The 15774-nt window shown below is 41.2% G+C and overlaps 1 protein-coding gene across 1 annotated transcript in view; it reads left to right on the top strand.

Moving 5' to 3' along the window:
• The window catches only part of Ppm1h (protein phosphatase, Mg2+/Mn2+ dependent 1H), a 270705-nt gene extending 260537 nt beyond the window's left edge, over positions 1-10168 (top strand). Inside the window, exon 10 of the mRNA XM_046430626.2 lies at positions 5317-10168. Coding sequence (XP_046286582.1) covers positions 5317-5464 — 148 coding nt within the window. The 3' untranslated portion in view covers positions 5465-10168. The remainder of the gene's footprint in view (positions 1-5316) is intronic.
• Positions 10169-15774: the final 5606 nt, after the last annotated feature.

Genomic DNA, 15774 nt, shown 5'->3' with positions numbered 1-15774 from the left:
TTTAGAATTAAATATTTTCTGTTTGAAGAAATAAAATGAATTCTAACCGTGAGAAAATAAAAAGGAATCCCCATTGTTAAATCTTAGTGGAACTTCATACCATAAACAGCTGGGTGTAGTGGCACATGCCTGTAATACCAGAAACAGGAGAAGCTGAGGCAGGAGGATCCCAAATTTGGAATCAGCCAGGGAAACCTATCAAGATTGATTGACTGATTGATTGATTGTACTAGGGATTTAACCCAGGGGCACTAAGTTGCATAGGGCCTAAATTGCTGCAGCTGGCCTTGAATTTGCCACCCTCTTGACTCAGCCTCCCAGAGTTGCTGGAATTAAACAGGTATGAACCACCATGTCTGGTGAGATACTGTCTTAGCATAAAAAAGAAAAGGGGCTGGGGATGTGACTCAGTGATAGAGCCCCTCTGGGTTCAGTCCCCAATACCAGGGGGAAAAAAAATATGAAATGCTACCAGTTAGAACAGGAATGATAAAATAATAAAGGAATAAATAATAAAATAATAAAGGAATGATAAAAGACAGATTTCTTCTCAATAAGACTAGAAACTAGAAGTAGAAAAGCATCTTCAAAACTGCTAAGGGAAAATAATAGCTAATCTAGAATTCTATACCAAAAAGATTTTTATTCAAGATAAAAGGCAAAAAATAACCATTTTTGTTGTTCAAAGGCTAGATGAAACCTAGCCTTAATAATGTCACATACCATTATTAAGAGGATTACTAAAAATGTACTTCTATAGAAGGAAATTTAATCCAGAAGGAAGGAATACACAGGAAAAAAAAAAAGTGTGTGGGCACAGTGGCACACACCTATAATCTGAGCTATTCAGGAGACTGGGCAAGAAGATCTCATGTCCAAGGCCAGCTTCAGCAACTTAGCAAGACTTTGTCTCAAAAAAAATAAATAAATAAACTGGAGATGTAGTTAGTGTTCCGTGTTAGAGCACCCCTGGGTTCTGTTAGAGTCTGTAAACAAGTCAAGATGGCGCCTGGCATTTTGCAGAGGGAGTGATTTGTGACCACTGTGTAACGCCATCAAGCCATTAAGTGTGGAGATTCCTTATTGGTTGACTGCTGTATCTAGTTTATGTTAATTAGATAAGCTGTGTGGAATGTATATATACCCCTCCTGTCCTATAATAAACGGCTCCCACTCCTGCTGTATCAATCTACACAAGTTGCTCGTCACCCCCCGGTTATTTTGCTGCAGCCGGACTGCGGCAGGTTCAATCCCTAACAGCACCCAAAATAATCCTTCCAAACCTGTTAGAGGAGGAGGGTATTTTAAAAAGTTATCAACCTGACAAGAACAAAGGGAAGCTGGTGTGTGGCTCATGTGTAGAGTACTTGCCTAGCGTGAGTAAGGCCCTGAGTTGATCACCAACACTGCAAAAAAGAAACACAAATATTGAAAGCACAAAATAAGAGTGTGTGTGTGTGTGTGTGTGTGTGTGTGTGAAGGGGGAGAGTAAGTTCAGCTATACCTGTTTTTACAATAAACAAATTACTCTCACTCTCTAATATTTGATTTTATTTTCATTAGCCATGTGCCACCAATGAAATATAATTAAAATAATGCAAAGTTTAAAAAGATACCGTTAACTTGGGATGAGGGAGGGGAAATCACCTTGGAAGTGGAAATAACTGAACATTTATGGAGTACTTCCTAAGTCTTAATTGAAGCCCACAAAGGAAGCAAAGTAGCATCTAAGAGAACTTGTGCCACATGCCAGGGAAATACAGACTCATGAGGAGAACTTGGACTGTGTCATGTCATGAACATCCAAAAAAGAAAGGAAGATTCAAGAACAGATCTCCGGGATAAATAAAATGGTCAGTGGAAGGCTGGGCGCGGTGGTGCACATCTGTAATCCCAGCTTTGGGAGGCTGAGACAGGAGGCCACGAGTTCAAACCAGCCTCAGCAACTTAGCAACTCAGTGAGACCCTGTCTCTAAATAAAATACAAAATGGGGCTGGGGATGTGGCTCAGTGGCTGAGTGCCCCTGAGTGCAATCCCTGGTTAAACCCCGCCACCATCAAAAAAAAAAAAAAAAAAAGAAGAAGAAAAGAAAATGGTCAGTGGTATTTGTGCTGGAAATAATATTGAGACGCTGCCTCTGGAGCAAGCTTTTATGAGGACGGATTGGGAAAGGTTTTGGACCTACTGATAAGAGACAGAGGAAGAAAATAGGAAGCAAGAAACAGAGAAAGCAAGAGTGGATTTCTCTCTCAAACGATTTCTCTCTTCTGAGAGAAGACAGAATGGAAGGTGATGAGAGAAGCAGCCTCTGAGGAAGTCATGTTGGAATGAGCGATAATCATATTTAACAATAAGACCTTAATGATAAGGAGCCCTCAGAGAAACGAGTTTCCCGGGTAACCAGCTTCTCTAGGTGACCTAATGCCTGCTTTTTAAAATACCAAAGCTAATTTTGACCATTTTTAAAATACCAAAAGTCACCAGCAGTAGCCATACCAGCATGGTCTCTCGCCTTCACTGTGGATGATGCTCTTTCGTGACTTGAACAAAGCCAGCCAGACGTCCTCAGCTAACCTTGTTTTGAACTCAGCGGTTTCTCCAGGACTGAGGGACCTGTGGAGGCCTTTTTGCCTCCAGACATAAGAGCTTCAGACAGCTGTGTCTGGAGTCCTCCTGTCTGCTTTCTTGACCTCTTTGAGTGTCTTTTATTGTCAGCCATATTTTTGTAACAGCTTGTCATAATTTTCTACATCTCGACGTAGGCTTATGAGCGGGGTTAAGGTGTGTTCGGCTCTGATGACTATTGACTCAGCCAGGTTTCTGGACAGCTGAGTTCCAGAGCCTGGTCAGTCACCAGGATAATAAACATCACCTTAGCATTGGCCTTTGCCTGCATGGTTGTATTTCACATAAACAGTTTAATATAAAACGGAGAGTACCCTGCGGTGAGCATCTGAGAGGCTCTTTTGAATGTAGTATAGGAGTTGCAGCATGTGGATTTTGAGACAGTTATGTGTTCAGTCAAAGGCCTCTTTGGATGTCTTTGTTTATTTCCTAATCTCAGAAGAACAGTTGGAGGATGAACTGGTTGCGTCTTCCCTCAAGTATAAGTGAGAAATTTCTGCCTCAAAGCTAATACTTTTCTCAATACAGACAGAAAACAGTATCTTTCCCACCCAGCGACTCCCCATCCTCTAGGAGGAAGGGGATTCATTTTGCATTAGGCACCATATCCTCTCTTTAGTGATGCTACCCTCTGTCTGCTCCCTGGGCTGCACAAGAAGACTTGATTCTCACACACTCTATGACTTAGAACCTTCACAATCCTGGGATCATTTGCTACAGCCCTTGTTCTTAAAAACAGGTCTTTTTAACATGAGCATTTGTAAATTGATAAGGTGTTTTAACAGAAGGAATGGAGCATTGCTTAATGGAAGGAATTCTCTAGTTCAGAGTTCAGAAGACTCAACTGAGACACTCCATGTGGGGAAAGGTCACTGGCAATATCAGGGTGGTCCCTTATAAAAGTCCACGGCTGGCTTCCAACAGCCTTACAGGGACATGGTTAGTTTCTTGGTGATTTACCAGACTCTGGCTCTTAGCTTTTCAGGTCCAGAACCTGATTTAATCAAGGTACAAGGAACAGATTCATTATCAGTTGGGCTTACTTTAACTAAGCTCCCAAAATTGATTCCTAAACCAAAATGCGAGCCCAACACAGCAGCACACACCTGTAATCCAAGTGACTCGTGAGGCTGAGGGAAAAGATTACAAGTCCTGGACAGCTTAGTGTGACCCTGTGTGCTAAGTCATAACCAATGTGCTAAATTCAATATAAAAAATTAAAAGGGGTAGGGATGAAAAAAATTTAAAGCCAGTTAACACTATACAGAGACGTGTAACTGATTTATATTCTTAGACTACAAATGGCTAGTTTATTCTTCCCCTGTGGGCAAGCCTACACAGTGAGGCAGACTATAATCAGAAGGTTATTTGTCGAATGTGAAATCAGAATACAGGTGAGTCATGTTCACGGACATAAGCTAGAGAGTAATCCATCCCACACCAATTAGGGACCTGCCACTGGAACTTAATTTCTTCAAAGTTTGTCAACTGAGATTCTCTCTACCCTGATCAGAATTTTGTAGAGACACCTGCCAGTATTTTGTCTCATTTTTTTATGTTTCCAGGCTAACAGTGCCCACACCTACCCAAATCACCTTCTGTGTCAGACTTTGTCTACATGTTAATGCTTTCCATCTGGTTATCAGGTCATCCTCTCTCTTTCTTTTTCTTTCTTCATTTTATAGTTTAAATCACAATGAAGCAATCTTATTTTCAAATTCTTGAGGGATCCCTCTCTGTTCTTACATTGATCTAGAAACTAGGACATTAGTAAGGATGAGTGGGGCAGTTCGCCCACCAAGGCTTATCTGTCATTCACCTAAAATAAATTTTAAAAAGAGTTTGACTTTTTTGCTATGACACATGTTCTATTATTAATACATTTCTTTAAATCAATTCAATTTAAAAAACTTTTTTATGTTACTTTATTTATTTATTCATTTGTTTTGGTACCAGGAATTGAACCCAGGGGCACTTAACCACTGAGGTACATCCCCAGACCCTTTTTTTTTTTTTTGAGACAGGGTCTCACTGAATTGCTTAGGTCTTCACTAAATTTATGAGGCTGGCCTCGAACTTGCAATCTTCCTACCTCAGCCTCCTGAGTCACTGAGATTACAGGCATGCACCACCATGCCCAGCTAAAAATTTTATTTTAAAAGGAGATTTACCCCTACCATAAGTGGAAAATGGCTATCCTTTGTCACAAAAGGAATATAGCCCTAAAAATAAATACGTTGAAAACAGAAGTTCTTGTTTTCCCCACTTAACCTCTTTAACTAGATGCTGTTTGCCATGGAAAGCTCTGAGATTTAAGATACACTAGCAACAGACTGAGACTCTCCTCAATGTAATAAGCAACACCAAAATAGGAGCTGGGGCCATAACTCAGTGGTAGGCCCTGAGTTCAGTCCTCAGCACCAGAAATAAAAATAAGATAACCAAGCAGTAGAGTAATTTAGGAGATATAGTTAATGCCTTACCCATTCACCACCTAAAAAATAATCTCACATCAGGTATCCCACATTGGGGAAAATGATGACCTCAGCTTTCTCTGAATTTAAAGGTGTTTGAAAACTGTTCAACTATAGTGGTGCGTCCTCGGCAGCCTCGCCTCTTGCCTGACCCAGCTGCTCTGGCTTCTGCCTGATGCTGTTCTGACTGTCCTATTCCTGCCTTTCCCTGCACAGGTACACACTGGCAGCTCAGGACCTGGTGATGCGTGCCCGGGGTGTCCTGAAGGACAGAGGATGGCGGATATCGAACGACCGACTGGGCTCAGGAGATGACATTTCTGTATATGTCATTCCTTTAATACATGGAAATAAACTGTCATGAAAATGACCCAGGGGATTGGGAGGACAGAGGGGAAGAAAAGTGGGATGCCTCTGAGCAGGGCGGAACCGGGAAGTGCCCCAGCTGAGTTCCAGGTGATGCAATCTCTTCCCAGCCCAGGTGGGGAGTTCTTTGCCAAGAGGCCTCTGGCTGCGCTTCAAAATGACCCTTAGGTTTCCATTTCCTTAGTAACAGGTCTGGACTCAACAAGAGCCGGGAAAACAAAGCCTCCTACTGAGTGTCATATTTTGGTTGGTTTTTAAAATAGGCCTTCTAGGTGGCTCTTGCCTATTTGGGGCACATACATCCTATTTATTTGATCTAGAGTATCGAGGGCAGAGCCATGTTCAGATGTAACTGGCAGAAGACTCCGCAGCCTTCTTCTCTACGGGTTAGAAGTGCCAACTTCTCTACGGGTTAGAAGTGCCGCATTGGAAAGTTGGGGATCACACCTCAGAAAATGAAATCGTCCACCTTTAGAAAGCTCAAGATGAATTTCAGGGATTCTGCCTTCCTCTTTCTCTCTCTCTCTCTCCTTCCCTACCTCTCCCCCCTCTTTTTCTTTCTTCTCTTTATTCTTTTGTGGTATTGGTGGGGTGAGGCAGGGATTTTTTTTTTCTTTTCTTTTTGACATTCCTTAAATCTTGTTTGTTTCCCTTCAGTAGAACAGGACGGGGACTTTCCAACTCCTTTCCTGAGGAATTTTTGTGTCAAAGTCCAGCCTAGGCTGGGTTGTCCCCATATCCCACGGCCCCCACCACCCAGGTAGCCATCTGGAACGATGCCCTGCATGACCGACTGTGTCTCTGTTGCATAACAAGTCGTGCATTCTCACCAAATCAGTGTTTTCTTGAAAATGTGGGTGTTCCGTTGGACCAACAGTTCCTCTGTTATCTTCAGCGTCCCTCTTTGTGTGGCTGCAAGAGTCTGGATTTTCATCCTGGAATGTTTGGCCCCCTTCCACCTGCAGTGTTTAGAAAGTTTGGAGCAGTTTAGAGAGCTCTTAATATCATTCAGTTCACCGTACCTCACTTGAGGACAGCTTTGGGTCCAGGTTTCATGAGCTGTGACTGTCCTCCAGCTCCCTCCAGATTAAATATCAGTTCTGTAGAGCAGCAGTTGTGTTTCTGCTGTTTGGTGCAGAATCCACTCAGGATTGTACTTTTAATCAAAGTGAATTCAGATCGGGTAGGCTAGTCTCCCTCATGCTGACCTCCCAGTCTCTTCTCCAGAGCATCATGTCGTAGCTACCTAAGAACCGGGACCCCTCTGCCCACTGTGGATCCACCTCTGTGCACACCTCACAAGCACAGCAGCAGCACACACTGGACCCCCTGAACACCTGCCACTTCTCTGCCAGGAGGAATGGCAAAGTCGATTTAAAAAAAAAAAAAAATCACTCCCATCTCCCTGGAAGGATGACATCTAATTACCTAGTCCTCTTCCCAAACCAAAATGGTGTTGTCACCATTTTGACAACTTCATGTAATTCAAACACTCTTCCAGCCCAATAAAGAAGGTCATGGGGTGACTTCCCCAAACTGCTGGAGAGCCAGTTCCAGTTGCCATGTTTATCTGAATTCCTTCCCCAGAGGAGAGGAGAAAATCCTTTCCTCCCGGGAGTGAATCACCTACATTCCTGGAGTTGTCGATATTTTCTTAGGAAAGGCCTGGAGTCTTGCTACTCAGGAATAAATTTGTTCCATAGTGTAGAATCCATGCCCTGTCTGGCAGGTGAAGCACTGTGGCAGATGTAGACACCTCCAGGTGTCTGCCACCCTGTTGCCTGAGGTGAGCTGGGCACAGCATTATTGGGAGCCATCTCCATCTGATCGTGTGTTTCCTCTGCCTTCAGTAAATCTGAGCAACACTGAACATCTCTGTGGGGAGATGTTGGTGGTTAGCCACTCGCTTCACTGGAACAATATGATGCTATGGGGAAACTTTCTGTCCTCCCATGGCAGAGTAGTCCCCTTTCTGCTCTTGCCCCAACTCTCAAAGTTATATACAAAATAGAAACTTGAGAAAGTCCTGCATGGAGGACCCTGAGCCACCTCCTTTGGGATCTTTCCTGTGTTCCTGTTGTCTTTTTTTTTTTTTTTTAACTTTCTTATTTCCTTTTCTGGACCTCTCTCTGGGCCCTACCTTGAGCTTCTCTAGTCTTAAGCCACTGGAGTCAGAATTTGGGTGTAGATATCATGACAACTTTCCATTCAATTCACTAATTCATTTACTGCCAAGGCCAGTCTCAGGAAAAACTCTGGAAATCCCCACATTCAAATTATCCTAAAATCTTGAGCATTTAGTCCTGCTGGTTTTGGTTAGAAAGGTATCCAGGAATTCTTCCCATTAAGTCTCTTTAGAAAGATCTTAGTAGCAAGCTAAAGCCGTGTTTGTGTTTGGGGGATAGATGGAAGACTACAAATGAGGTGAATAAATCAAAAGTGGAAACAGTGATTTGTTAATGCCCATGGCAGATCTACCCAGCACTGATATTGCTGTGTGCATTGAGCTGACTCCATTTTTGGCCTTATTTTCCACCCAGGCCCCAAGTCACCCTGTCCCAGAACAGTAACTGTGTCTACATAATGGGTTGGACCTTGGAGCATTCCTGGAAAGGTCAAAAGACAACATAGAATTCTGCAGAACATGTTTATATGTGGTTCTGAAATCTTGTGTATCTGACTTAAAGCCAAATCTGCTTGCCCTAATAGCCTCAGAGGAAGTCTGGTATAATGAAAAGCATTTGATTTCCTAGTCAAGTCTTAATGGTTGTCTTGGGGGTTGTGTGGCTACTTCCTTTAATGAAAGTCTCTTTCCACTCTAAATCTCTTTGCTGGGCTGGCCCCTGCTCTTTGGACTGTTTGAGACACCCTTTCTTAAAAAGTGTGAACTCACAGTCCATCTGTCTTCTTCAGTGCTTTGCCAGACAGCTACCAAAGCGTGAACTTTGTGACCCACGAAGCCAGAGCAGGGTTAGCAGTCGGAGAGGTGGAGGGTGGTCCAACCGTGGTTCTGCGTTCCTGTTCTTGAAGTGGGGTGGGAGAGGAGAAAATCTGGCTAGGCCAAGTACTCAGCTGTCTAATAGGTCAAAACCTAAGTGGGACTTCTGGTATTTTCTGTAGTGTTCAGCTTTGGAGAATTTGGAGTGTTTCATTTTTTAAATTCCTAGCAACTTGCCTCCATGGGACTGAGTGAAGTCAGTGTGTCCATACTTACTCTTCTCTGTAAGTATTCATATACTCCTTGGGAGGAATTTGAAACGTGGGTAGATATTGGTGGGCAAGAATGAAAATCCAGGGGACCAGATTCAGCCCCAGATCTTGGCCATCTGAGCAGGGTTTTCAGTTTACCAAGAGCACTAGTATGGAAACATCTGGGAAAAGATTCCCACGTCTTTAAAATTCTTATTTTCCTCTTGTTATCCTTTTCCTCACCTCTTCCCTCACCTGCCAGTCAGCTATATTTATAAGGCCACACGTGGTTAGTGGTTTTGTTTACACCAGTTTGAGGGTCTAACCATTCCTTAAAGTGATGCAGCAGTCCCACAGTTTTCAGAGGGAATATGTTAAGCTTGGTGAGATTCTAATTTCAGTAAGTTAATGCTTCTGGAACAGTTGGCAAAAGTAAGGAGATTCATCGCCTATGCAAAGCACAACCATCCCGACCTTAAAAGATACTAGATCTAAGCGGGGCGTGGTGGTGCATGCCTGTAATCCCAGCAGCTCTGGAGGCTAAGACAGGAGAATCTCGAGTTCAAAGCCAGCCTCAGCAATGGTGAGGCATGAAGCAACTCAGTGAGACCCTGACTCTCAATAAAATACAATGGTTGGGTACCCCTGAGTTCCATCCCTGGTACAAAAAAAAAAAAAATACCGGATCTAAGAGAATAGTAAAAGTCTCTGGCTCCAGGAGAGAATTTTGTGTTAAGAACTCAGATTTTTGAGGACTCCCAAGTGCAGAGAAGTATAGCCTGCACACCTCACCCACCTCTCTGGCAAGCTTTGGTTCTGTGTGGTGACATGGCTTATATGTGTACACTGGGATTTTCAAAGGACACTACATGAGCAGCTCAACTTGCCTCTTGGGTAAGCACCATGGCTCTTTGTCAGACTTGAGTGCCAGTCCAGGGAGCGCTGCTCTTTCTGATCCACAATGTTATCTGTGTAAATAGCTTTAATTTTTCCTCTGCGTCTTAGATGAAGTTTTGTTCATGTAGCGACCAGGTAGATGTGACCAAGTAAGGCTGTGAAAGTGCTGTTGTTTTCTCCTGTGATGTACTTGAAGAAGAGGAACCTTGTGTCCTCCACTCTTCCCATCTCCTATGAGTATTTTGTGTTTGTTTTGAGGAGTCCTGAGGTTACTCTTTCACTTTGATTTTGCCTCCAGTGTTTTTTTTGTTTCTCTGGAGACCCAGGGAGGCCCTGGTGAGGATCATCTATCAGGAAATGTGTCATGGGTTGGGTTTCCAAAACTATCCTACGTACAGTGAATTGAGAGGAATCTGCCTGAAAATGGTTTCAGAACCATGTACCTTTATGCTTTGTGATTGTGAAACATTGACTTTTGTAACCCAAAAATGAAAACTGTTTAGCAAAGGGGATCTATTTTGTGTGTTTTGAAACTTAGGTGCAATGTCCCCTGGAAGAAGCTAAAGAAATGTATATGCTCAATGACATTTTAAAATAAAATATTATATATATATATATGTATATAGGACATCTTTAGCAAAACTTTTTGTGTCTTGTCTTTGAATTCACTATGAAATTTCTTCATATTGGGTAATGGAGTGACATGAAATTAATGGGTCAATGTGAGATTATCAACTGTGAGCACAGAGTCAAAACCAAAAGGGGAGGGCTGCTAACACCAAGCCTTCACAGCAGCGAGGCCTAGTGCATTTCCACTAGGCCTCTGGGGGAACTACCATGGATAGGCATGTAAATAAACACAAAGAATTCAGAAGAAAAATTACTCCCAAGAGGTAATCTTAAGCAAGAGGGCTAGTACTTAATGTTGCTGAAGACAGTAAGATTCTAGACGACCCTTAATCACATAAGCATTTTAAACACTTACCAAGTGTTAGTAAAATGTACCATCTTATATAGAAAAAGCTCCTTAACAGGTGGAGTAAAGCATCCAAGAATGCTAATTCTGCTTAGTTCTAGAATTCAGGAAGTTAAAGACAATCTAGAAAATATCAACAAATTGTTAAAATATGATCAAAGTACTATCATCCCCCCATATCCATGGGAGCTACTTTCTAGAACGCCTAGTGGATGTACTTACCCCTATACATATTATATATTTTTTCTTTACATACATACTTATGATAAAGTTTAAATAAATTTATAAACTAGGAACAACAAGAAATCACAAAACTAATAAAACAGAACAATTTTTTGTAACAATAAATGAAAGTTATGTATTATTTATTCCTGAAATTTTCCATTTCATATTTTTAGGTCACTGTTAACAGGAGAAAATAATGGCAGGCAGGGGCTGGGGCTCAGTGGTAGCTCACTTTCCCAGCATGCATGAGGCACTGGGTTCAATCCTCAGCACCACATAAAAATAAATAAAGGTATTGTGTTCATCTGTAACTTAAAAAAAAAATTTTTTAAAAAGAATGGAAAGGGTCCATCTTTGGATTAGATTCCTAAAGATTGGGATGTCTCTATGGAAAATGGAGGCATCTTGGAATTTTCTACGAGCTCTGTTCAGTTTACCTGGTTAGCTTCTGAGAGGAGTGGTAGTTTATCTGCCAACAATGCCTGTATGTCTGGATGCAGATATTCCCCATCCCAGGAAGAAGTGGGGTTTGTTTCCCTACCTCTTGACTCCAGTCTGGCTTGAGACTCACCTTGATTAATGGACCACCCAAGTGACATTCTGAGACATTCAGCCAGAGAGGGGTTTCATAGCACCTGCTTTCACTCTTGAAAGTGACAGACTTTGATTATTGAGTAATAAAAGGCCATGTTGGAAAGAAACAATGCCCAGGCATTAAGAATTAGGCCTTCAGTCCCTAAAGCTCCAACTGAATCACTGCAGGTAATACCATGAAAAAAGGTAGTCCCAGCAGCTCTGGACTGTCCAGCGCATTCCAGCGGAGACCACAGATACCATGGAGCAGAGAAGAGCCATCCCCACAGAGCCCTGCCCAGGCTCCTGGCCCACAGAACCAGGGGCAAATAAAATGGTTTTTGTTTGAAGCCTCCATGTTTTGGACAATTCATTACCTATTAACAGATAACTGGAAGGCTGGGGTATAGCTCATGGTAGAGCACTTGACTAGCATGTGCAAGGCCCTGGGTTCCATCCCCAGCATTCCAAGGTGGGGAGAAGGCAACTAGAATAAGGTATAGAGAGAACCTGGCTCTGGGAAGCTTGGGGTAAAATGATTAAAAATAAAAACTTGGAAAATGTATGTAGTTCAGTGGTTGGGTGTGTGCTTAGCATGTGTGAGGCCCTCGGTTCAAACCACAGCATCACCAAAAAGAAAAAAGAAAATGACTTTCAGAAAATACACCTGTGACTTGGTAAATAATCCTCCATGTGGAACCTGGTAGGGGAGAGGAGAACCAATTTATAGCTGTAATGCAAACACCATGCTGATCCTCTACGTGTATATATATATCCCTCTACTTTTTTTTTTTTCAACCAGGGATTGAACCAGGGGCAACTTAACCACTGAGCCACATCCCCAGCCTGTTTTAATTTTTTAATTTTGAGACACAGTCTTACTAAGTTACTCAGGGCCTCACTAAGTTGTTGAGGCTGACTTGGACCTTGGATCCTCCCTCCTGCCTCAGCCTCCCAAGCCACTGGGATTACAGGACACACCACCGCTTCCACTGCCTTTAGTTCTTCATGCCACTTGTACTGATCAGTATTAATCCAGGAAAATGATGACCATTGTGGGACACTGAGCCCAGAAGGAGAAAACAAAGTTAAACCTTAACTCCTTGCTTTGGATAAGACCTTCCTATGTTGTAACATTTATCACTCCTAGGATTTTTGGTTTCCAATATTGTGTTGCTTGAGAGTGTTAGGGAAAACAAGACAATTTTAAAATAATATGTGAGTGTATATATTTTTTAAATCTCATCATCAAAAAAAGTTATCATTTAAAAATCCCTATCTAGGGGCTAGGGTTGTGGCTCAGCGGTAGAGCGCTTGCCGAGCGCAGGCAAGGAAGGCACTGGGTTCGATCCTCAGCTCCACATAAAAATAAATAAATAAAATAAAAGGTATTCTGTCCATCTACAACTTATAAATAAATAAATAAATCCCTATCTAGCACACCTGTAATCCCAGAGGCTCGGGAGGCTGAGGCAGGAGGATCATGTGTTCAAAGCCAGCCTCAGCAGCTGCTAGGTGCTAAGTAACTCAGTGAGACCCTGTCTCTAAATAAAATACAAAATAGAGCTGGGGATGTGGTTGAGTGGTCAAGTGCCCCTGAGTTCAATCCCCAGTACAAAACAAAAAAAAAATTAATGAAAAAATAAATAAAAATCCCTATCTACAAAATACTTCAAATTTGTTGCCATTTTCCTCTAACTAAATGACAAGCCAAAGAATGAATTATATATCCCAGCAATTAGTCTCTCTTTTAATTGCTTTTTCTAACATTAGAGCCTTTAAAAGGCTGCTGCTGGCTCCATGTATCTCTCCACATTTTCAGTCTCTTGTCTTTCAGTTTTTCAGCCAACTAATCTGTCTTGATTCATTGATTCCAACTGGGCCATCCACAAGAGATTCAGGGTATGTCCAAGCACAATGTAGGGGCAGAGTGTACCTCCATTGTCTTCCAGGGACCAGGTCTGATCAGGGCTTTGGAAGATCTGAATGCACACTTCCCTAAAGGGGGCATATACATCTGAGCTTTTTTTTCCCCCATCTTCTTTTTCAATGTTAATATTGGCAAATTTAGTCAATATGAAGTAAGAGTGGATGAGCTCATTTAGAAGGCACTATTGTGGAGTGGGGAGTAAGACAGTGGTTGACATGAGAGTGGGAGAAAAGTGAAATCACAACAGCAAAATGTCCCAAATCAAGTCACCTCAAAGCCTTTAAACACTTCTGGGATCAATATGCTCAGTAACCTCACATCACTTATTAAAACAAAAGAATCCTAGAACCTGCCAGCAGAGGTCTTAGTGATTCTGTTAGCCTGTTGAGTTTGTTCAGTGAGAAAAAAAGTTGGGAGAAATTTCTGGAGAACTGTAAAATCTCCACTGTCATTATTCTAGGTTAGGAAATGAAATTTACTATTCTTAGAATCCTTAAATGCAAGTCTGAGAACATTTGGCCAGTCCACCATTTTTTAAAAAATAGTTTTTAGTTGTAGATGGACATAATACCTTTATTTTATTTTCATTTATTTTTATGTGGTGCTGAGGGTTGAATACATACTAGGCGAGTACTCTACTGCTGAGCCACAACCCAAGCCCCCAGTCTACTATTTGCAAAGTGGAACTTGAAGAAAAATTAACAACAATATAGGTCTCACACTTACAAAAAAGATAAGTACTATCATTTGTATTACACGCCTTCAAATACAATGTAAAGAAACTCATATTTATAGATGAAATATTTATAATGTATGTCTTGGAATTGTTTCAGAGCAGTTAAGGGGGAGGGCTGGATGGGTTTATAGATGAAACAAGATTGACCATGTTAAAGTTATGCAAACTTGGGAAAATAGGATGACTACATGTTTTCAATGTCTTTCCTGTAATATCTCCTGCCAGGGCCACCCAAGGATTATTTAGTTATTAGGTTATGGGTCAGCAAACTTTGGCCCAGCAGTAAATATTTTAGGCTTTATGGGCCATTTGGACTCTATCACGACTACTCAACTCAGCTATCGTTACATAAAAGCAGCCGTAGACCAGCTGAACTAAGGATCTCTTCTAAGGCAGTGTAAAGTCAAGCTTTAGAAGAATTGATTCCTTAAAGTGTAGCCTCATCTCACTTCTCTGGTGGGAAATAAATGAAGAAAATCACACATATTAATGAACACTAGTGACCTATTGAGTCATAAACAGAGGACAATTTAGAAATTTGCTGGTTTCTTTCCTAAACAGTCCTCTCTCTCCATCTGGCTTTTAGCTATACTGAAGATGGCTACATCATGGTTCTGAAGCTGTCTCCTTAATACTAACACACCATCAGTAATATAATCCACCACCGATTCTAAATGGTTAATTTTTTTCTCTAATTTGCAAGGAGTAAGTTAACTCCTCGTTTGTCAAACTCTAGCCATGAGGCAAAGAAAAACTTACATGGAATTTGTCCTACTATGTGTAATGCCCTATGCAGGGCACTTGAGATCTGGATTCTTTTATCCCCTTCTGAAGTAAAAATGATTATCTTTTACAGACCAGAAGACAACCTTATTGTAATCAGAGAGCAAACTTTGTATAATTTCGATTCTTTTACATGTATTAAGATGTATTTTACATGTATTTACATGTATTGAGATTCGTCTTATGGCTTAACATGTTCCATGTGCACCTGAGAAGATGGGTATTCTACCTTTGTTGGATGGAACATTCAATAGATCTCTTTAGATTTTAGTTAGCTTATCATATTCAGTGTTCCTATTTCCTTGCTAATCTTCTGCCTACTTGTTCTATCCATGATTGAAAGGGGATATGAAAGTCTCCAACTATTCTTGTTGCATTGTCTTTTTATCTCTTTTATCCTGTAAGATTTATGTATTTTGTGGCTCAGTCTCTGTTGTTAGGTGCATGTGAGTTTATAATTGTTTTCCTCATTGATTGATCTCATTATTACTATAAAGTGTCTTTCTTTGCCTCCAGAAACAGTTTTTATCTAAAGGCTACTTCACATATTTATACAGCCACTCCTGCTCTAATTTGGTTACTTTTTTCATAGTATAACTTTTCCCATTCTTTCATTCGCACCCTATTTGTGATTTTTATTCTTAAAAAAAAAAAGAGACCATAATTGAATCATGTTTTTTATTTCTTTATTTTTTTTTAATTTTTTAATATTTATTTTTTAGTTTTCGGCAGACACACATCTTTGTTTGTATGTGGTGCTGAGGATCGAACCCGGGCCGCACGCATGCCAGGCTTGAGCCACATCCCCAGCCCTGAATCATGTTTTTTAATTCATTTTGTCAATCTCTGCCTTTTGATTAGAATGTTTCATCCACATACATTTAATGTAATTATGGATAAGACAGGACTTATTTGAGGCTATGGATGTAACTCACTGGTAGAGAACCTCTGCACTGTCCCGTTTTGCTATTTGTTTTGTTTTGGTCTTTTATTCTTTCA

The sequence above is a fragment of the Marmota monax genome, unplaced genomic scaffold, assembly GCF_021218885.2.
Source record: "Marmota monax isolate L192 unplaced genomic scaffold, Marmota_monax_Labrador192_F-V1.1 WCK01_AAM20220418_F8-fsc00056, whole genome shotgun sequence".
NCBI lineage: Eukaryota > Metazoa > Chordata > Mammalia > Rodentia > Sciuridae > Marmota > Marmota monax.
This window is presented reverse-complemented; position numbering and strand designations above follow the sequence as displayed.